The 21,787-nt window shown below is 41.9% G+C and overlaps 2 protein-coding genes across 4 annotated transcripts in view; one reads left to right on the forward strand and one right to left on the reverse strand.

Annotated features, from left to right (window-relative positions):
* The window catches only part of TXNDC11 (thioredoxin domain containing 11), a 57,177-nt gene extending 55,178 nt beyond the window's left edge, over window positions 1-1,999 (forward strand). For all 3 annotated transcript variants that reach the window (XM_027839231.1, XM_027839232.1, XM_027839233.1), the window contains one exon: window positions 1,254-1,999. In XM_027839231.1, the coding sequence (XP_027695032.1) occupies window positions 1,254-1,884 (631 nt within the window). In that variant the 3' untranslated portion in view covers window positions 1,885-1,999. The remainder of the gene's footprint in view (window positions 1-1,253) is intronic.
* Window positions 1,925-21,674, reverse strand: SNN (stannin). Its single transcript, XM_027839234.1, has 2 exons — window positions 21,548-21,674; window positions 1,925-5,241 (listed from the first exon to the last, which is right to left on the reverse strand). Exon 2 carries the CDS (start codon window positions 5,151-5,153, stop codon window positions 4,890-4,892), a length of 264 nt encoding a protein of 87 aa, XP_027695035.1. The 5' UTR covers window positions 5,154-5,241; window positions 21,548-21,674; the 3' UTR covers window positions 1,925-4,889.
* Between the last annotated feature and the right edge of the window lie 113 nt (window positions 21,675-21,787).

Raw genomic sequence — 21,787 nt, forward strand, 5'->3', positions numbered from 1 at the left:
TTTAAAAAGTTTATTATACATACAACTCTTAATGTATTGGACAAAGTGAAATAGCTGTCATTTTTTGCTTCTAATTTTTATTTATACAGTAGGGTGAATAGTTTATCCTATTCAATGTCTCCTCCTCATGATGCATTGAATTTCTCATGATTTCTTATGTTATTTGTTTTAATAGTAATTGGCATTTGAAATTTGTGAGAGTGCTTTATATGTACTTTTTGTGGACTTGTACTGAAGTTCATATTGTTCCTAGAGGGGGAAGTAGGATATGTTAATTAACAGATTTGAAACCTTTCTAATACTGGTACTCCATGATTGCTCTAGAAAGAGTGGTAAGTTTTTCCCCAGTAAAGCTTTTCTGAGCTTTAAATCTTCTTGAGAGATTTTTTTTAAAAAACCTTTTAGCTTTATCTCAAACCATAAACCCACCTCCTCAGCTCTGTTAGGAAAGATAAGAGTATTGCCCTTAATGGGTTGTGCCCCTGTCAATAAGTTAATGTCCTTATACTGTGGCATTAATGTAGATGTGCCTTATGTTGCTTAAATGTGTTCATAAAAAGTTACATCCAAATCATTGTATTAGGAGAAATTATTGCTAAAAAGAATGCAGCAACAAACAATCCTTTATTTTTCATATTCTAATTTTCATATATTTGATGCTCCTTTACTTTACCTAGAAAACCGGTAGATTAATTACAGCATGATATTGTGAGGCCTTATAAGATCCTGCAGTATTTATGAACTGTCTACAGATTGTCCTAAAGAGGTCTGATTAACCATACTCATTCCACTCCTGACATCCCCCCAATCCAGTGGAACAGTTAGGCTTTTTAAGCCAAAGCCCAATTGCACTAACTCCATTATTCATAGGAGCAAGATTATAAACACGTGGTATGCATAGAAATATCTTGAGTAGACAGACATTTCAGAGAAAATTAAAATTGTTCTGTTGCATTAACTCACCACTGTCTGCCAGCATCTGCAACATTAAAGTGTGCCATTAATAACTTGTATGCTTTGGTTTTGTAACCTATAATCTTTGTTGGATAAGCTTCTATCATATTTTTTTTTTTTGCTTATGTAATTAATAGTACAGCAGTCATGCTGTGGAGCCTTAAGTATTTTTGCCCTCAGTTATCAAATGTAAACAAGAAAAAGCTAAGTTCCTTAGGTCAAGTAAGTAAACTTTAATAGCAGGCTGATTTCAGGTCTATGTATGTCAGCTCCAACTCAAATACTTCCTTTTTTTCTAGGAAGGACTTGAGTGTGAAGTTTCCCGAGGACTCTCCCATCACCCTTCCCAATCTGCTGAAGTTCATTTTGCGTCATTCAGACCCCATTTCTACTGTTGGGAGCTCAGCTGACCCCCAAACCAAAGAACATCTTCAGAATGAGGCAGTATTACAGAAAGGACATATATCCCACTTGGAGAGAGAGATTCATAAATTAAGAGCAGAAATCACTACTCTTCACCAGGCTCAAGCCCAAGTGGAATCCCAACTTTCAGATGCCAGGAGAGATAAACACAGACTACAAAAGCAAAAACAAACACTGGAAAAGCAACATAGTGTTCTTCAGCTTCACAGTGAGCAGTTAGAGGCTCTGTATGAGCAGAAAACCAGAGAGCTGGAGGAGATGGCGCTGAAGCTTCAAGAATTAGCAGATGCATCGGAAAACCTTTTAACTGAAAATGCTTTACTGAAAATCCTGGTAGCAACAATGGAAGGAAAACTAGAAAATAAAGAAGAATCTGAAAAATCTAATACCCTACAAGAGACGTTTTCTTATGAAACTGAACTCCAGTCACGAGACAACACAAAACTTGCCACTAATATGAGTTCTCCTATGGCTTCTGAACAGAATAATGAAAATAGGACAGATTGATTTTTAAGATAATATGAAGAAATCAGAAGGGACAGCTACATACCAGGAAGATAATTTATGCAAATTTTATTGAAATTCATTGTAAATAAAAAATTTTTCTCAGTGGTCTAGAAAATCAAAGTGGATGATCATTCAACTTGGGGAAACATTCCCTATATAATTTATTGCACAAACTTGGTAGGTTTGAGACCAAAACAGTAGTACAGGTCCTTGAGGATAAGAGTCTATATTTAAGTGACAATAACAAACAATTCTTGCATTTCCCCTACTATAGTTTTCTAATTATTCCTTGTCACCTGTTCAGCACGTCTGAAGGTGGTAAACCATTTAGAATTGCTTTGAGAGATTAGTAAACCTTCAGACTATGCAAGCGATTGAAGGGCTTAGAAGCTAAATATATATATTGACGGGTAAAAGCTGCTTTTTTTCCTGGCATTTTGCTGGCCAGTCTTATTGGTATTTCCATCTTAAGCAGAGCTTCAGTCTAGTAAGTGGTAATGCTACTCTCCACTAAATACTGTCTGTCAGAAGTCTGATTTTAAAAATAAAATAAAAAGCAAAGTTAAAAGTTCTCTCTGGTGACCCAAGTAGGGGAAAAAATATTTCCCTAACATTTGGAGAAATGAACAGTATTTTAAAAATTATTAGCCCAATAAAAAGCCAGATACAGTTTGAAAAAACAGGGCAGTTAAAAGAATGTTAGATGACCTCAGCATACTCCATAATTTGGATTACTTTGCTAGCTACCTGAATCTAGAGACTGTTTTCCCTACAGAGCAAAATGATGAAGAGATAGAAAGCTTCAGAAGTTTTTGATGTGATTAAGTAAACGGATGTCCATCCTAGGATTTACTCATCTTTAGCTTGCACATTTCCCTACCCCTTTCCTTTCATCCTTGGGCTTGGATATTGGCTCTCCCTTTAATTCATGAGCCATAAGCAGCCATCAGATTTGCACTTAAAATAATTGTCTCTCTAAACCCAGAGGACTTTCCAGCATCCCCAAGTTGGGACTCCAATGAAGTGTGACTTTATTAACAATTTGACTGGTATCCCCAAAATGCTCAATAAACCCTTTACTGCAAAGCAGGGGTTCTTAACCTGGGGACCATGAACTTTAAAAAATTTTATTTTGGGTAACTATTTCTATACAATTAAGTTTCCTTTGTAATCTTACGTATTTTATATTACACATTTAAAAATATTCTGATGAAGGGTGCCATACATTTCATGAGTCTGCCATAGAATAAAATCTAAATCCCTCCCATCAAAATAAAATTTTAAGAACAAGAAGGAATGATGGAAATACATTTAACTTGATTTTTTTTAACAATATTATTTGCTTAGTACATACTCAGCCTTCCCCACCACAGTTCTGTGCTTGGATCACTTTCACGTTTTTATTTGCTCAATTCATAGTGGCTAATGTTTAATGATTCTTACAAAATAAAGTTAGGCACTGATTTTCTCTTAATCACTAATGCTTAAATTAACACTAACATTAACATTCTCACTGTGCCTTGTTAAATCTCTACTATCCTATTGCAAAATTCATACCTAGTGTACATAAAGTGATTTAAGACAATGGGTTAAAATTTATGGTTTTTTTCTTTTTTGAGGTGGGAAGCTGGCTAAACTGTGATTAAAGTCATTATTTTGAAAATAGAAATCTTTACCTCCTAAAACTTCATTATCCCTATAGTACTTGATAAGCATTAAATTGCATATACACACACAAAAGTGGCTTCTGAATATTAGAATGCTTGCCTATAGCTTACCACATGCTTGCTGAATGTTTTTGAAGCCTGATTTAGAGAATTCCAGTCATACTTATGCTGATTTGCTGAGGATAGTAAAATTCAATACCTATTAGTGGGACAGTAACTAGAAATTGTTTCTGAAAAGAAAAAAAAGAAAAAAAAAGACTTTTAAGCCTCTTTTGCCATTCCCTTCCAGTTCAGAAAACATTAAATAGCAGGAAATAGTCTGTTGCTGTCTATACTGAGACAGTTGGGTTTGTTTAGACTAAAAGTAGATTTCCTATCTTCACATGAAAATCACAGCAATTACAGCAAGCTAGCTCTAAGTAATGCCAGTTGTAGGGAAAAGACATTTTTATACTTTTAACATGCTTTTAAAAAACACATAGGAAAAACTGCTCTGCTGCTATAAATTAGCCTGGCAACCTTCTGGATTATCCCTGTGTAGATTACAGATCCTTCACTGGCTCCCAGATAATACAGCAGCTTCCTTGCAATAGTTACACAGTTAATGTTAACGATATTCATAGGTAACAGCCTAATCTACCTAACAAAGGAGAGAGGCATGTTTCTTGTTTTTGGCCTATTGCTTCCTGCAATAGAAGCCAAATTCTAATAGGCATCATTGCTTGTTTTCTATAAAGTTACCCACAAGACTTAAAAACAACAGCTTTCTTTACATATTTACATTTGTGATTCCTAACTAGCCAGCTGATGGCAACTTGGGCTTTCCATGATTAGAACCTTTTCCATGATCATGGGGCTCAGTCTTCAGTACTGAGTTTACCATTACAATAACTTCAGACCAGCAGCTCCATGTGCTATATTATTTTTTTTAAAGAAAAGAAAAAAAAAAAAACCAAACCAAGTGCTTCTGGTGCCTATTTACAGTTCACAGTTTTGTTAGCTAGTTCACATTACAGTAGTAGCTCCATCAAAAACAGGCTCAGCTAAACATTCAAGTAACAAAAATGCTTTGATTTGTTTTACACCAGCAGGGCCCGGTCTGTCCATTGCCTGCAACGGACAGTACCACCAGAAAGGTTAGCCAACTCCCAGGGCCAACAAGTTTAGGTTCAGGACACAGGTCTGAGTGCATGCAATAACAAAACCCAGCAAGACCATACTGTGAAATTTAAACTCAGTTCTTCTTAAAGAGCAGCACATCCAAATTATTCTCCACTTTTCTTTCTGCTGGTTGTATACAAGGTTTAGTACCCACGAGCATCTGTGCCAAGGGTTAGCTTAGCCATGGACTTCTGTGCCATTAGGGGTCAGCTTTGCTTTTCTTTCCACACAAGGACCTTTAGCAGAATACTGGACCAAAAGGAAGGGTTCTTTGGTTTCTCCATCACCCACAATGCTCTCTTCATCCTCTGACTGGCTGATACGCTGTAGGCGCAAGTAACACCAACAGCCAAGGATCAAGGCCCCCAAGGCTGCAATGGCAATGAGAATGACGATAACAGTAACCACTCCGGTGGTGGGGCTGTGGTCCATAATAGACATGGTCAGTTCTTTGGGACAGCTCACAAGTTAAAATGGTAGTCCTACCACTCCTGTGGCCTTAACGTGGTCCTGTCTCCATAGGCATATCCTGAAACAGAAAGCAAAATGTAAGTGAATGGAGCTACATTTGCATCCCATTAGTTTCCAAATGGTAGCAAAAACTCTGTAACAACTGACACTTCATTACTTCAGGATTCTTGATCTGAGTCCAGCTTTATAGAGTAATCATTTCGTATTCTTGGCTATCCATCCACAGTCGGTTGCCCTCACTATGGGTTATCAGATGAGTTGGCTTTTTTCTTTTTTCCTCTTTGGAAAAGAGATTCTAGTCTTTAAATGACTGATTTCCCACTCAAACAAAATGCCATTTTCTTCCTTCACTCCTCTTCTGTTTAAGGGGGGGAAAAAGCCAGCCGTTCACCACCAGAAACAAAACTGTTAAATTTACTTGGTAACTTGACCACCTTTAGCTAAGTAACAGACCATTAAAACCTGATAAATGGAAAGATCTGATACTTGTAGAAGTTTTCCGTGATTTAATGCAGCCATATAGCTTCAATAAATGGAGACAGTGATGATTTTACATTACATTAGACATAAATAAAACTGATTCAGTGGCATTTAATGTCATAAGGGAGAAGGTCAAACTTCTACCTTTGGTCCTAAAATAAAGCTATATGTAAAATTTTGTTTTTGCAGATCAGTTAAACAAGTATTTGAGTATCTGGTACATCATACAAAAGTTAAAAAAAAAAAAAAATATATATATATAGTAGCTGCCAACAAGGCACTTGCAGTCTGACTGGAAACGTTAGGTTTGCAAAATCAAACATTTATAGAACACAACTGTACACAACTGATCTGACACATTTTATCACATATATAGTAACATAAAATTAGAGAGTAAGGGAAGGCTTCCAAAGGAGCGGGGCTAAGAAGTTTGACTTTGAAACATAGGTGGGCTTCAGATAAGCAAAGAGAAGAAGAGGAGAGTATTCTATTCTAATACAGGTAGTAACAATGTCAGAAGAAAAGACATTAGCTTGACTAGAACAGAAGATTCATATTAGAGTGTGGAAAATAGGTTTGCCAGAACTTTTGATGTTAGGTTTGTGAGGCAGCATGAGGTAGTGGATAGACAACTGGCCTTAGACAGGAGGAACAAAGTTCAAATCTTCCTGATACGTATTGACTATGTGACCCTGGGCAAGTCAATTAACCTCTGAGTACAGAGTTTTGTCTCCTGAAAATGAGGAAGTGAAAACAGGTCCAATACCTATCCCTTTGTTTTTACTGTGGGAATGGAAGCAAGTAGGGGTGGGGGGACGGGACCGTTTTCAATCACTGTTCAACATTAAATTTCCCTTCAACCAGGAAGGAAAATTATTCAGAAGCTTGAATTTGTACTAATAAGTCTGTTCTAGACCTTTGAGAAATCACAATCAAGAACGGGATAATCAATCAGAAGCCATTAGGTACCTACTATGGTGCCAAATACTTTGCTAAGCACCGGGAATACCAAAACAAGAAAAAAATGAAAGCCCCTGCCTTCAAAGAGCTTACAATCTATTAGTTGAAATAACACATACACACAATTAAGTACCAAATATAGACAAAGTCAATACAACTAATTTTCCAAGAGGAGATGCTAGAAATAAGGGAAAGTCTCATGTAGGAGATGACACCTAAGCTGAACTTTGAAGCAAGCCAGGTATCCTAGCAGGAGGGAATGCATTCACAGGATCTATGTAATAATGTGTGTGAGGCACAGCCAGGCAGCCCATTTGGCTAGTCTCTGGTGCGCAGAGAGGAGCAATGTGTAAGAAAGCTAAAAAAGTGGGCCAGCAACAGATGATAAAGGGTTTTAAATGCCAAACAGCAATTTCTATTTTATCTATTTAGGTAAGAGAGAGCCAATGGAGTTTTTGGTGAAGAGAGTGACGTAGACTTCTGCTTTAGAAACATCATTTTGGGGGCAGCTAGGTGGCGCAGTGGATAGAGCTCCAGCCTTGGAGTCAGGAGGACCTGAGTTCAAATGTGACCTCAGACACTTGACACTAGCTGTGTGACTTAAGTCACTTTACCCTGATTGCATCACCAAAAAAAAAAAATATATATATATATATATATCACTTTGGCAGCTGTGTGGAAGACGGATGGAGAAGAAAGTGACTTGACAAGAAGATGAGGGAGGCTAGCATTATAGCCAAGAAACCAGGGGAGCCTGACCTAGGGTGGTAACTGTGTGAGCAGAAAGAAGGGGATGCATGACTCGGATGGCATTAATCAATCAGCAAGACTTGGCAATTGATTAGATGGAGGAAAGAGCTGAGGGTAACCAACATGCCAGACCTGGATGAAAAAAGTCAGTAAAAAGTTAGGAATATATTTCTTGAAATAACAGCAAAAGTTGATATTTAAGGCTTAACTCCAGTGAACTGCCGCTGTAAGGTATTCAATGTTTTAATCAAATCATTCTCACATACCTCAGGAGATCAAAGAAAAAAGGTCCATATGTACAAAAATACAGCAGCTTTCTGCATACTAGTCCCAACCTGGATGGTTTGGGGGTGTCCGCCTATTAAGGAATGACTAAGCAAATCATCATAAGTAATGTAATGCTATTACACCATAAGAAATGATGAAATGGATGGTTTCAGAGGAAACTGGAAAGATTTGTATGAACTGGTGCAGAGTGAAGTGAGTAGAACAATTTATACAGTGACAACATTACAAAGAAAAACAATTACAAAGAAAAAAACTGAAAGACTAGGACTGATCAGTACAATTATTAAATACAAGTAGAGAGGATTGAATATGAAACATGCTACCCACCTCTTTTCTTACATAGGAGGGGATTGAAATGGTAAGTCAAATAATGCAGTTTGACTAAAAATGTAGTAAGTAGGCAAGGGAATAGATTGGGACCATCTGGAGAAGGCCTTCTATGCCAGGCTGAGGACTTCTGAATTTGATCCTGGAAACACGGGAGCAAAGGAAGTTTTTGAGGAGGAAAACTCCATGCTTAGACATAATCTTAGGAAGGTTACTTTTGTTTGTCCTTTGTTTTCCAAAGAGATCACAGGGGATGTCTCGACTCACGGGAGAATTGGATTTAAGTGAGGCAGAGTCGCACAACGTTGTCAGCCTCACTCTTTCTTCCGGAGTTATCAAAGTCCACTGGCAAGACAGAAGTCTTGGTGACTGGTGATGGCCCAAGATGCAGTGGATGCTCTTGGCATCTTTGCTGCTGGACCAAGCTCTAAGCGCTCTGTAGCAGCAGCTTCTGCTGCCTTCATGGCCGTTGGAACAAATTGTTCTTATTGATCCACGCCACCGGGAGAAGTTTTCACACCCCCCTAACTCACTGAGGGGTTTGAGACCTGTTGGTTATTCTCAACTTGTTTTAGCCTGTCTGCTAAGAGTTGTACTGGGGTGTGGCCGCTGGGCTTGCTACAGCTTCTTGGAGCCACAGGTGAGAGTCCTGAGTGCCAGGTAGACATCAAAAGTGGATGAGCAGCCCTGGGAAGGGCTCAGCAAGTCTTCACGCTGGGGATGCGAGTCTTCCCTGAGCACCCCATACATCCCACACCCCAGAAGGTTACTTTATGAGCTGCATGAAAGATGGACTAGAAAGGGGCATATTCCACTAACAAAAAAGCTTCATCTTTATATTAAGAGGGGGTGGTGGTAGTGGTGTGCTTACTTTTCTCATCCGAAAACTGGAGGAAAGCTTTCCATTTCCTCATCATTACATATAATCCAAACATCATTTTTAAAGCATCCCCAAAATTCAAGGCACTATGGATACAATGAAAAAAATGTTTTAAGAAGATATTGTCCATACCCTCAAGGTGTTAACCTTGAGTGAGGGCCTTCCTAAAAGTATTATATCAGCTTAGAAGCAATAGAAGGAAATATATGGGGAAAAGCATTGATGCTGAGTGATTTTCACAATAGTGCAGAAAGACCTAGTTTTGGAGGCAGGAAGACCTGGCAGTAGTTTTATAGCACGCTGCAATTTTTCACTATAAAAAGGCTTACTTTCTTCTGTTTTGCCCTAAAATGTCCTTGACCCCTTTTTATTCCAGGGAATATGCCATCTTTCCCCTCCCCAAGGTTCTGTCTGTATATTTCAAGCCCAACGATCCTGAAGCCAAGTTAGTTTTGGAAATGCTGAGCTGCATAAACCCCTTCTGGGTAGCTGGTAACAATGATCTCTAGCTTACCACAAAAACTCAACTTGGAGCTCACTTACCTCAAGTCAAAAGCATCAAAGGCATCAACTATTACAGAGAAGATGGGATGCCTGATTTGTAATCCATTAAGTTTAAGAAAAAATGGACAGCTTTCAATCAGACATGTGGAAGAACATCACAGTGGGGTTATCCAACCACAGAATGGATAAGGGAGGGAAGTTATAGTCTTCTTCATCAATATTTGAAAGACCAGTGATTTCAGATTCAAGACAATTTAGTTAGTATTAAAGTACCAATAGAATAGAAGTCCCTGAGCTAGGCCGTGTGTATACATACATATAACCTGAAAAAGTCTCTGCTGTCAAAGGGCTTACATTCTGTTGGAGGGAAGGCAGGAAGGAATATAATTTGTAAACAGATTAGAAAAGATAATTAAAAGAGGGAGAGACCATTGGGGGAGTGAGAAAAGGCATTCCCTGAAGATGTCACATAAGCTGAATGCTTAAGGAAAACTCTTCCTTTGCCACCAGCTGCTCAGCTTGGTTTCAACTCCATCATCATCTTCATCATGCCCCACCCAAGATAAGCACATTACCACTGTCATGGAGATTGCTTCAGCTTTGCTATTCACATCGCATCTGCACCCTCAGTTGTTTCTGCCTTTCTACTGGAGGGCTATAAGGGCAGAGCAAAAAAATCCTTTTACAGCCTCTTTATAGAAGGCTCAAAAGCCTAGCCTTCATTTGCAACCAGCCACTCTGTTTGGTTTCAACTCCACCATCATCTTCATCCTGGGTACCCTCTTCACACTGGGTACACTCTACTCCTCCCCCTTCAACTTCCTTTTGTCTATTGTCTTCCCCTATTAGACTGTAAGCTCTTTGAGGGCAGGGACTGGTCTTCATTTTCTTATCTGTATGCCCAGTGCTTAGCACATTAAGCACTTAATAAATGTTTATAGTATGAGAGATTAAGGATTCTAAGAGATGCAGGTGATAAGGGAGTACATAGAAAAGGTTCAGAGGCAGGAGAGAGTAGTACTATGCTGAGGAACAGCAAACAGGATAGTTTGGTTGTAATGGAGAATGCCTGAAAAAAAGTCATGTGCACTTCATTTGGAAAGGTAGGCTTTAGCCAGGTTTTGAAAGACTTTAAATGCCAAGCTAGGGAATTTGTGTTTTATTCTAGATGCAGTAGGGAACCACTGATGATTCTTGAACAGGGTGTGGAGTTGGCATGTTCATCCCTGTGCTTTAGGAATATTTTTGTAGCAGTCTGGAAGATAGATTAGAGGAGAGAGATTAAAACTAGAGAGTACTAGTGCTTTTGCAGTATGAAAGGCGATAGCTGCGTGAACTGAGAAAAGATGGCAGATAGGAGATTGTAGAGGTACAAGTAACAAGATTTTAAATCCAATTGGAGGTGGTGGTGGTGGGGTGGTGTCTTCAACGAAAGAATGAAAGGTTGGAAATCTGGAGAGAAGGAGCAGGATAACATGCTGAATTTGAGACACTTATAGGACACCAGGCAGCCAGCTGGAACTGCAGAATTATTGAAAGATTAAAATTAGATATATAGATTTGAGAGTCAGATCAATAAGCCCGTGGGAAGTGACGAAATCACTAAAAGAAGGTGTAGAGTCAAATCAAAGCAAGTTAACAGACATTTATAAAAGCAACTTCTATGTGCCAGGCACTGTGCTAAATGCTAGTAATACGAAGAATGGCAAAAAGCTGTCCTAGCTCTTGAGGAGCTCAAAGTCTAATGAGGGAGACCACATGCAAACTATGTACAAACAGGGGAGAGATGCAATAACTCGGAGATGACCGCAGGGAAGGGACTGAGATTAAGGAGGGCAGGGAAAGGCTTCTTGGAAAATATGGGACTTTAGTTGAGACTTGAAGAAAGCCAGAAGGTGGAGATCAGGAGGTAGAGTTCCAGGAGTAGGTAAGAGACAGTCAGTTAAAAAGCATGGAGTTGGGAGATGGAGTACTGTGTTCAAGGAAAAACGTCAAGACCAAAGTTTTAGGGGATTAGAGATCAGGATACGGATAATGATCCAGCAAAAGAAACTGAGGAACAGATGGGTGGGAAGACTAGGAAGGAAGACTGTGTCACAGAAACTGAAGGAAGATGGAGAATCCAAAAAATCAAAAACAGAGAGGTTAAAAGGAGGGGCGGGTTTCCAGGGAAAGATAATGAGTTCTGTTCTAGATACATCAAATTTAAGATGCCTGGATGACAGTCAGTTGGAAAAGTCCAATAGGCATTTAGTGACAGATGACTAGAGCAAAGACTGGGTATTTGGATCCAGCTATTGTCTACATGGAGATAACTGAACCCATGGGAAATGATGAGGTCAGTAAGAAGATATAAATAAAACACGAGAGGGGCTAGAATAGGGCCTTAGGGATTACAGGGTAGCATAGAGAGGGTGATCTAACAAAGGAGACAGAAGGAGCAGTCAGAGAGGTAGGAGAACCAAGAAAACTGTGTCATGAAAACCAACAGAGTCACTGTCAAATGTTAAGAGAGGCACGGACAAGGAAGAGAGATGAAGGGTAAGGACTAGAAAAAGCCAAAAGATTTAGCAATTAAAAGATCACCTGTAACTTTGTAGAGGGCAGGGACTGGTTTTTGTTTTTTTTTGTTGTTGTTGAGTTTTTTTGCCTTTCTTGGAATCCCTTAATAAATGCTTGTTGAAGGAAGTTTTCAGAAGATGAAATGAAAGCTATCAGTAGTCACATGAAAAAAAATGCTCAAAATGAGAATTAAAACAACTCTGAGATACCTTCTCCTACCTATCAGATTGTCTAACACGACAGAAAAGTAAAATGACAAATGTTGGAGGGGATGTGGAAAAATGGCGACACTAATGCACTGTTGGTGGAAGTGTGAACTAGTCCAACTATTCTGAAAAACAATTTGGAACTATGCCCAAAGGACTTTAAAACTGTACATACCCCTTGACCCAGCAATACCGCTACTAGGTCTATATCCCAAAGAGATTACAAAAAAAAAAAAAAAGGAAAAGAACCTATGTATACAAAAACATTTATAGCAGTTTTTTTGTGGTGACAAAGAACTGGAAATCAAGGGGATGCCCATCAACTGGGGAATGGCTGGACAAATTGTAGCATATGATTGTGAAGGGATACTGCTGTGCTATAAGAAATGACAAGCAGGGCAGCTAGGTGGCGCAGTGGATAGAGCACGGGCCCCAGAGTCAGGAGGACCTGAGTTCAAATGCGGCCTCAGACGCATAACACTTACTAGCTGTGTGACCCTAGGCAAGTCACTTAACCTCAACTGCCTCACCAAAAAAAAAAAAAGAAAAAGAAATGACAAGCAGGATGGTTTCAGAGAAACCTGGGAAGGCTTATCTGAACTCATGCAAAGAGAAGTGAGCAGAACCAAAAGAGCACCATACACAGTAACAGCAATACTGTAACTATGATCAACTGTGAAAGACTCTCTATTCTGATCCAAGATAAAGATCCAGGACAATTCCAAAGGACCCATGATGAAAAACGCTATCTACCTCCAAAGACAGAACTGATGAACTCTGAACCTAGATTGAGGCATACTTTTAAAATCTTCTTTATTTTTCTTGCTTTTGTCTGTTTTCTTTTGCAGTGTGGCTAATATGGAAATACATTTTGCATGACTTCATATATGTAATTGATATCAAATTGCTTGCCTTCTCAAGGACAGGGGAGGAAGGCAATTTGGAATTGAAAATTTTTAAAAATGCATGTTAAATTTTTTTCACATGTAATTGGGAAATAATTTTTAAAAATAAAAAAAATATTTAAAAAATGGTTGTTGAATGAGTGATGAGGCCAGATTTCCACTTGGACCAAGAGGAAAGTAGAGAACAACTTTCAGCAGATCTGTCTTTGCTCACGTGTGACAGGAAATTCTCCTTGGGAATCCCTTTCGGATTCTCTGCTTCTACAGACCAGATGGCAGCTGGGTCTACAAACTGAGATGTTCAGCCAATCATTGGCTGAATGGTACTCTGGACTCAGAACCCCCTTCACTGCTGTCCTCTTCTTCAGAGCTGCTGGCCCTAAGCTTCGAATACAAGCTCCCAACCTAGAATGGCTTGTGGCTAAACACCAGGTGCTTTGGAATCCTGGGATAAGTAAGGGACACCAAGAAGACGCTTCTCTGCAGAGCTACCATCAAACTGTGTAAGAAAGCTTTCTGCCAATCTGTAGAGAACATTTTTTCCTATTGTCGAACCCAAGTCCCTCCCCCAGTGCTTTATACCCACTTCCTCTTATCTCTCTTTTTTTCTGCTTTGGCCCCGAAGCAACAATCCCTTCACATTACACAGAGACAGTCACCGGCCCCAGTCTTTCTTCTCTTTCCTGGGCTCACAAAAGCAGGGCCAGACCTTCCCTTTAATAGCATGGCAGGGCATACTACCCACCCCCCTGGAAAGAGAAGCAAGTTAAACACCAGCCTGTTTCTATTTGGGAGGCAAAGGCGGGAGGGGAAATCAAGCATCCGTCCCAGAGCTGGCAGGAAATGGGAAATCAAACAATGGAAATAAGATCGGCAAGGACAGGGGAAGAAAACCTGGCCAAAACTGCCTCCAATTAAACCAATGTCTTCCATGTCACTAGCGAGTAGCTGAAAGACGCAGGCACCATCCAAGGAGCTGGGGCATGGGGGAGGGAAAGGAAGGAACTCAGTGGAGGAGGGGAAAGGAGGCATTCAGCCAGGCAGAACAGCTTAGATTGGCTTCCCTGAAGCCAGGAGGGATGTAGGCTCAAGCAGGGTTCAGAATAGACAGGAGGATTCTCATTACATCAAGTCTCACTGCTGCCTCCAATTTGGAGGGACAGGAAGGGAGCATTCCACCATCCGGTAGGGAGCTGGAGGGTAAGACTTTTAAAAGATTTATCCTGGTCCATCTGACAACCCCAAATAGCTCAGTAAAGGCTAAACCCTTCAAAGCAGGGGTGCTTAACTTTTTTCATATCATGGACCCCTTTTGGTAGTCTACTGAAGCCTATGGGCCCCTTTTCGGAACGTTTTAAAAAATGCCTAAAATAAAACAGTTATCCCTTCCACATCGAGACTTTCCCCATCTTGGTTTTGATATGTCACGGGTCGGCTTAAGAAATTTAATGGGAATTTTTGGGGAGTCTTGTGAAAGCTGAAGACAACATGAGAAGGGCAGCAGACAACACAGAAAAGGTTGAGAAACTCAGAAATGCATAAAATATATGTATAGTATTGTATAATATCAACTCAAATTTTACAATAAGGTACTGTAAACACTCATAAAAGAAAAAATTCAGACTTCTCTGGTACGAAGGGGGGGCCAAAAATTTTTACATGGATTTTCCAGATCTTGGGGGGTGCCACATCCCTAAGCCCCTTGATGTGGAAGGGATGAGGGTACATAGATTACGAAAGAAAGCAATTATAATTAATTCTCAAAATACATTTTTTAAAAGTTCATGGATCCCAGGTTAAGAACTCCTGATTTTTCTATCTTTACTATCATGACATGCATCCCCAGAACTCAAGCAAGAGAGGGGAGAGACAAGGAGAGCTCAGGTTTGTGCAGAGGTAACCCTTTGCCTTCTAAAGCCGGGTAAGCACAGAGGGCAGATGTTTGCACTTCAATGAGGGTCCCAGCTGGCTTTTGGTTCCCCACTCCCAGAGGGCTGGGGGTGGTTTCAAGAAACCTCTCTGATCTCCCCTCAGGACAGGGTCCCGTTGCTAAGCAGGCCTCGATGCACTGGCTCCCTTAACACAGAGAGTGATTCAGCCATTAGAATTGTGCCCTGTTCGCTGAGGGTCCTGACAATCCGTTGCTACAAAGCATCTTAAAAGAGGAAGAGCGGTATGAGGCACTAACAGCTAAGCAGCCTTTTGGCAAATGGCTTCTTGAAGAAGCTGCCTAAAACAGCAGGCACAGGAACTCACCACAGGCAAAGCTAATTGGAAAGCTCAATCAGCTGTTTCTCCCAAGAGAGAGAGAGTGAGAGCACATGGCCTTCTGTGAGAAGAACCTCTGAAAAGCCCTGACCCTTCAGAATAGATGCTGTGGTGGGGGAGGGGAAAGGGAAGCGGCAGAAGCTGTCCTACTGAGGAGGTCAGAAAGCAGTGGTGGGCCTGGCAGCTCCCCAGAGACTTTTAAATGCCACACAGCTTATCTCAAAGGCTTGCCAGGTTTCAGATGCTAGTCGCCATTACCTAAAAGCCAAGGTGACTTTTCTTCCACCAGGGCTTGGATTTGGAGTCAGAAGATATGAGTTCAAATCCTGGCTGTGTGACTTTGGGTTGTCTCTTCATTTCTCCGGGTCTCAGTTTCTTAATTTGTCAGGTTAAATTAGATGGCATCGCTTCCTGATTTAAAAAGAATAATAGGTAGCATTTTTATAGCACTTCTAAGATTGGCAAAGTGCTTTACATATACGATCTCATTTGATCTTCTTAACAACCCTGTGAGGCAGGTGCTATCTCCATTTTTACAAATGAGGAAACTGAGGAACAGAGAAGTCAAATGAGTTGTCCAAGATTACATAACTCGGGTCTAAGGGAAGAATTAAAACTCAGTTCCTCCTGTAATCTATCCTCTGTGCTATGGAGCTGTCTGCATTCCCCTATGGAGAAATGTATGCTAAGCACACCAGATTTAGAATCGGAGGACTCTGGTGAAAATCCCAGCTAAGCCACAGTGTGACATTAGGTGAGTTACTTTTACCTCAGAACCTCAATTTCCTTATTTATAAAGTGAGGGTTTGTACTGCATGACTGCTCCAGGCCTCTTCCATCTCTAAATCTATGACCCTGACCCACGACTCACTCTGTTATTACAAAACCCTCATGGAAGTAAGACTGGACTTCAGGCCGCAAAAAGTTCCAGAGGGACCTGGAAAGCTGGGGCCTTTTATGGAGAGATTCCAGGGATCAGAAAAACAAAACTTTACACCTAGGCATGCTCAGAAAAGACACCAGTTAGAAACACACACCACAGATTCTGACTCGGGTTGCATTAATTACATATCCTGCAAGATTCTCTTGATTCTGCTATTTTTTTTTTTAAACTGTGAAATTCTGTGACACCCTCCTACCCAGAAGTTTATCTTCATGAGTTGCAAAAGAAAGAAACATGATTGCATCCATTTTAAAAATGTGAACTTTTAGCATCTAAGTTATTTGCATGTGGTTGTATTTCCCAGCCTCATCATTAGAACGTGAGCTCCTTGAAGACAGGAATTGGGTTTGGGGGTTCCCCCCCTTTCTTTGTATCCCCCAGAGCTTAGCAAAGTAGCTGGCTACTTCACTAAGCTGATGGCATGACAACCAGGGTTCAAAAATCTAAGGACAGTGGGAAAGTTACAGCCACAGAGCTGGTATTGGAAAAGACGAACCTTTAGGAACCATTTATCAGGTACTCTGCCTCTCTGTTGCCTTTCTTCAGCGATCAGGCCTCTCTCTCTCTTAAATGAAACTCCCACTTCCAATTAAGCTCAGGATTGAGCGTATTCTTTGGAACTATTAACTCAGGACACTATTCCAGCAGAGAGGGACAGACTGGGGGAGGGGAAAAGCCCTTCTGCTCTCATGAATCTCTGCCAAGCTTCCTGATCCTTTGGAAGAGAGTAGATGTGGTGGAGAGGAAGACAGCTCAAAAGACCGTAGGCCCAGCACTGATGGCCTCAAAGGCTGTCTATAGAGTCCAAGCCCCTCACTTTACAGATGAGGAAACCGAGGCTCAGGGAGTTTAAGTGACTGGCCCAAGAGGGGTTTTGGATAAAGTGCCCCTCCCTTCCCACTAATCAACTAGGTATCCTTCTTTTTAGAACATTAGAATCTAGGCTCCTTGAGGGCAAGGAATAGTTTTTTTCGCCTCTTTTTATAACCCCAGTGCCAGGCCCATTTTTGTTGATCAGTCATTTTCAGTCATGTCAGACCCTTTGTGAGCCATTTTCTTGGCAAAGGTACATGGATTTGAAGTTAGGAAGACCCGAATTCAAATTTCACCTCAGACATTACTAGCTGTGTAACTCTGGGCAAGTCATTTAACCTCAGCCTCAGTTTCCCCTTCTGTAAAATGAAGGTCCCTTCCAGTTTTAAATTATGATCTGGGCTCCCCTTCTGCTCTTGTCCTTGGTTTGTGCTGTATATGTTTGAGGTTTTTCTTTTTTTTTAAATAAAATCTTCTCTGATAAATCTTACATTCATTTCTCCACATCTTCATAGGAATTCTTGGAGGTGGAAAGGAATCAGGCTTCCCCCATCAGACCAGGAGCTTCCTGAAGGCTTGAAATACATCTCTTCCCCTCTTCTTTTTCAAAACAAACCATTAGACAATCTAGATAAATCTTTTCCCAAAAGAAGAAAGGGACTATAGGCATGGAATATTTTACATATTTTCAAATAGTTGGTGTTGATGGGTTTTGAGAAATTATTTCCTCCCCCCCCACCTTTTTATTCTTTGTTAAAAGGATGGCTCAGAAATGAAGGTAATATAAAAACAAAAGATGTCCAAGAAAATAAAATACAAAGAAACTGTATCTACAGTATTCACCTGATCTACCAGGTCAAAATATTTGGCATGATCCATTCTGGGTCAAGCCATGCAGGTACTCTGTGATTACCTTATCCTAAAAGGTACCAGGCCTGAAGTCTGAAAGACTCATAATCCTGAGTTCAAATCTGGCCTCAGACACTTACTAGCTATGGGACCTTGGGCAAGTCACCTAACTCTGTTTCCTCATCTGTAAAATGAGCTGGAGAAGGAAAGGGCAAATGACTCCAGTATCTTTACCCAGAAAACCTCAAATGGGCTCACAAAGAGTCAGACTTGACTGACTGAGCAACAATGCTAGATGTGGATTACCATCCCTGTAATAATATATTCTAGAATTTTGTCAGGATTCAAAGTCAAACTCACTGGCCTATAGTTTAAAATGTCTTTTTTTCTACCCTATTCCACCCCTTCCCCCTTTAAAAAATTATAGAAAAGGAGTTATGGCTTTATCTGTCACTCTCTATGAAGTCCTCAGGAATTTATCCAGTCAATTGGAACAGGGGACAGAGAATGGAGTTTTACAAGTCACACTGCAACCATCGTAACAGCCAGGGTTAGATCCCTACATTCCCTGGGAAAGGACCAGCAACAATGGAAAAATATATACTTATACTATGTGCTTCATAGGATTGTTTTGAAGAATGGCCTTTATTAAAAAACCTCTGTAAAGTGCTTTATCTATGTGAGCTATTATTAAGATATCTAATGGTATATGTTCAAATTCCGTAGAGGAGCTATAGATCAGGTCACAGCTACCAAGAAGGAAAGGAAAAGCTTTCTTCAAGGCAGGTCAAGATTGAGAAGCAAAGCATAGTTTATCATTCCTTTTACACTGACCCTAGTATCTTCCTTAGCCCCTTCCCCAACACTCCACCCCCCCAAAAAACACAACAAAGCAAAGCAAAATAATCCTAATGTTCAGGATTTCTCAGGGTTATTATAAGCACTCTCTGTCCTTTCTTCTACCTCCTCTAAAGCTTTAGAGCTGGAATGGATTTTGCTAGGAAATGGATCCTTAACTGTGAAACACATTTGCATGTTATCTGGGGGCTCCAAGGGACAGACTGAATGGCTTATCCTAAAGGAAAAATTGCCCCAAGGTCAATAAAAGAAAAAATTGGGAGAAAAGGCCTGATACCTTTAAATCACAAAACCTATGCCATTTACATGCTCAGGACTATTCCTTACCAACAATTCCAAAGAACAGTTTTCTGGATCCAGTGAGTTTGCAATTCACACCAGATGCACCAGCAAAGGGCCTTTCTCCTCATCATCCTTTCTGGCAGCTTTTCCCTCTCCCTCCCCTCGGAGCTAATTCATTAGGATTAATCCCCAGGAGATTTCCAGAATGCTAACAGAGCCTAAATTCTGGAAATAGAACTCTCCATCCCGGGAGTTTCCACTGTCATTTTAACTTAATTCAGCCCCCACCAACGCGGCTTTCAGCAGGGGTCCAGGTTTCTCTCTCCCCTACTCTTTCCCTCGGGTTCTTAAGGGGCAGTTTCAGCCACAACACTGAGTCCGTTCACTGTAAGCAAGGCGTTTGGGGCTGGTTTGCATTAAGTAGTTCACTCATTTATCCACAGTGGGGGGTGGGAATGGTGGGGATGCTCGAGTGGATTTTACAGTGAATAATCAAGAATTATTGTTAAATTTTAGCACATTCCAAAAATCAGATGTAATTTACCTCCAGATTCTTTGCACTCTTTGAATGCACACAGACTGACAGCAGTAAGAGGTACTGAGAAAGAGGCTATGGATCAAGTTTTCCCCTAGAGAGTCCACAAAGTAGGTAATATAAAACTGAATAGGGAAATTTATACACAGATCCTCAACTACGTCACTTGCCCTCCTAACTTTCTCCCTTTGCCTCTTCAAACACTTAAATCTGTAACTGAAAGGCTGGGAGTTACAACTGGAAAGAATTGTCACCTCAGATCAGCTAAACTGGACTATACCCAGTCATGGGAGAGGCAACTCTATAGCATTTGGCGTTACTGATCTTACGCACACACAGCACCCTCATGTTTATTTCTCCTCCTAAAAGCCTTATTATTATGTCTTTTATATCCTTAGAGGCAACAAGGCACTTAGAGGATATAAGGCTGCTGTTGGAGTCAGGAAGACATGAGTTTTTCCTATGACATTTGCAAAGCAAGGGCCCCTTGGCTGTGAGATCAGGAGCAAATCACTTCGCCTTTCAGGGCTCCAAGCAGAGAAGCCAACCTGCGTTATTGGTAGGAGTTTCCATACCAGGAAAGGAGGCCCTTATAAAGGTGAAATCACAAGTCTTGACTCCCCACCTCCCTTCGGAAAAAAAAAAAAAATTCCCTTACACATGGAAGCCAGGTGGATTATTTTAAGCTACAGCAAACACCTTCAAACTTTCTCTTTCAAGTCGACTCAGTTCCGACCCCAAAAACGTAACCTAAGACTTCCCACGCTAGAGTCACCTAATACATAAGACGGAGTTTGAAGGAAGGAACCCGAATCTAAAGTAAGTTTCCTGGGACTGTGGTACAAATCATACTCATACTCAGCCTCACTCGTTAGAAGACAGGAAAGCTCACTCCGGTACCACTCCCTACCCCTACAACCAGCAAGCAGCAAGCATCTCCTAGTCTCTCTCCTCCCACTAACCTCTCCTGGGCTCATCTTATAGGAACAGCCACACACTCCAATTCAATTGCTCAAGAGCCAACACCTCCTAGTCAAAGAACGGGCAACCGGTTTCTGTGGTAAGATTGCCTCTCCCTTCCTCCCTAGGCGGTTTTTGGAATTTTTAAAGTGTCCCATTAAGCCTTGAGAGAGGAGGGGTGAGCGCCATGGAGCTGAAGCCTCCGAGAAACCACTCACATTGTGAGCAAAAAGAAAGGCGCGTTTCCAGCGGGAGCGCAGCCTCTGCAGGAAGAGGGTATCTCTACTTGTAGCGAACGCAGAACTGAACCCGCAGCGCTCCGGAGAAAGGAGGGCGGAGGAGCTTTGGAGAAGTCTCCGAAAAGAGGAGAGGATGGGAAAGGAGAGAGCTCTGTGACCTGCTTCAGCACGGTTCTTCAGCTCAATCTCAGGAGCGAGATGGAGTGGGGAAATTAGCTCAGGGACTCAGCCCAAAGGAGACGACCCCACCCCCATTCCGCGCAGCCCCCAGCCCCCTAGAGCCCGCTTTGCAGACAGCGGCGTCGCAGCTCCCTCCTCCCCGTCGCCGCCGCTTCCTTTGTCCCGATCTCTCTGCAGAGGGGCCCGGGGCTGCAGAAACAAAGAAGACCACCCCACCACCCACCGCGACCGCTTCTAGCGTTGCAAGCACCCACCCACCCTTTGCACCCGCTTCGGGAAAACTGTGCGCTCCCACCCTGGCATTACGCGTCGCAGCACCCAAGCCCGAAGGTGCCTCGCTCCCCCCAACCCAGCCCGAGCTCGTCATTATGCACGGTTCCTCGCCTCCCCCGTCCACCTCGTCAGTGCGCGCGCGATTCTTCCCAAGCCTGACACCCCGCGCCGCCCTTCACCACCCTCCCCCCTCCAAGGCTGTGCCCTGCCACCACTCCCCCTCTGGTCTCCGCCACCGTGCGCTCCGTGGGACAGTTGCTAGAGCCCCCCGCCGTCCCCAGTCTCTCGCGCGATGCGCTCACCATGGCGCTGCTTAGACGCGGCCACCCTAGTGCTACCTCCGCCCCGGTGGCTCAGTCCCAGCCGTGCACCATCCCGGGAGGGGCGGGGGCCTGGGCGGGGGGGGAGAAAGGAGGGACAAAGCAGACCGAAAACTGCTCTGCGGCGGTGAAGCCGCCCAGCCCCGCCTTATGGGGGGGGGGGGGGCGGGGGGGGGCTGGGGCATCTGCCAATGAGAGAGCAGTGCCTGTGACCAACGGCGA

Source organism: Vombatus ursinus, unplaced genomic scaffold (genome assembly GCF_900497805.2).
Source record: "Vombatus ursinus unplaced genomic scaffold, bare-nosed wombat genome assembly UNPS02014832.1, whole genome shotgun sequence".
Classification (NCBI taxonomy): domain Eukaryota; kingdom Metazoa; phylum Chordata; class Mammalia; order Diprotodontia; family Vombatidae; genus Vombatus; species Vombatus ursinus.

Coding starts and splice junctions, on each gene's coding strand:
- SNN (XM_027839234.1), bottom strand. CDS start 5,153: ATGTCTATTATGGACCACAGCCCCACCACCGGAGTGGTTACTGTTATC.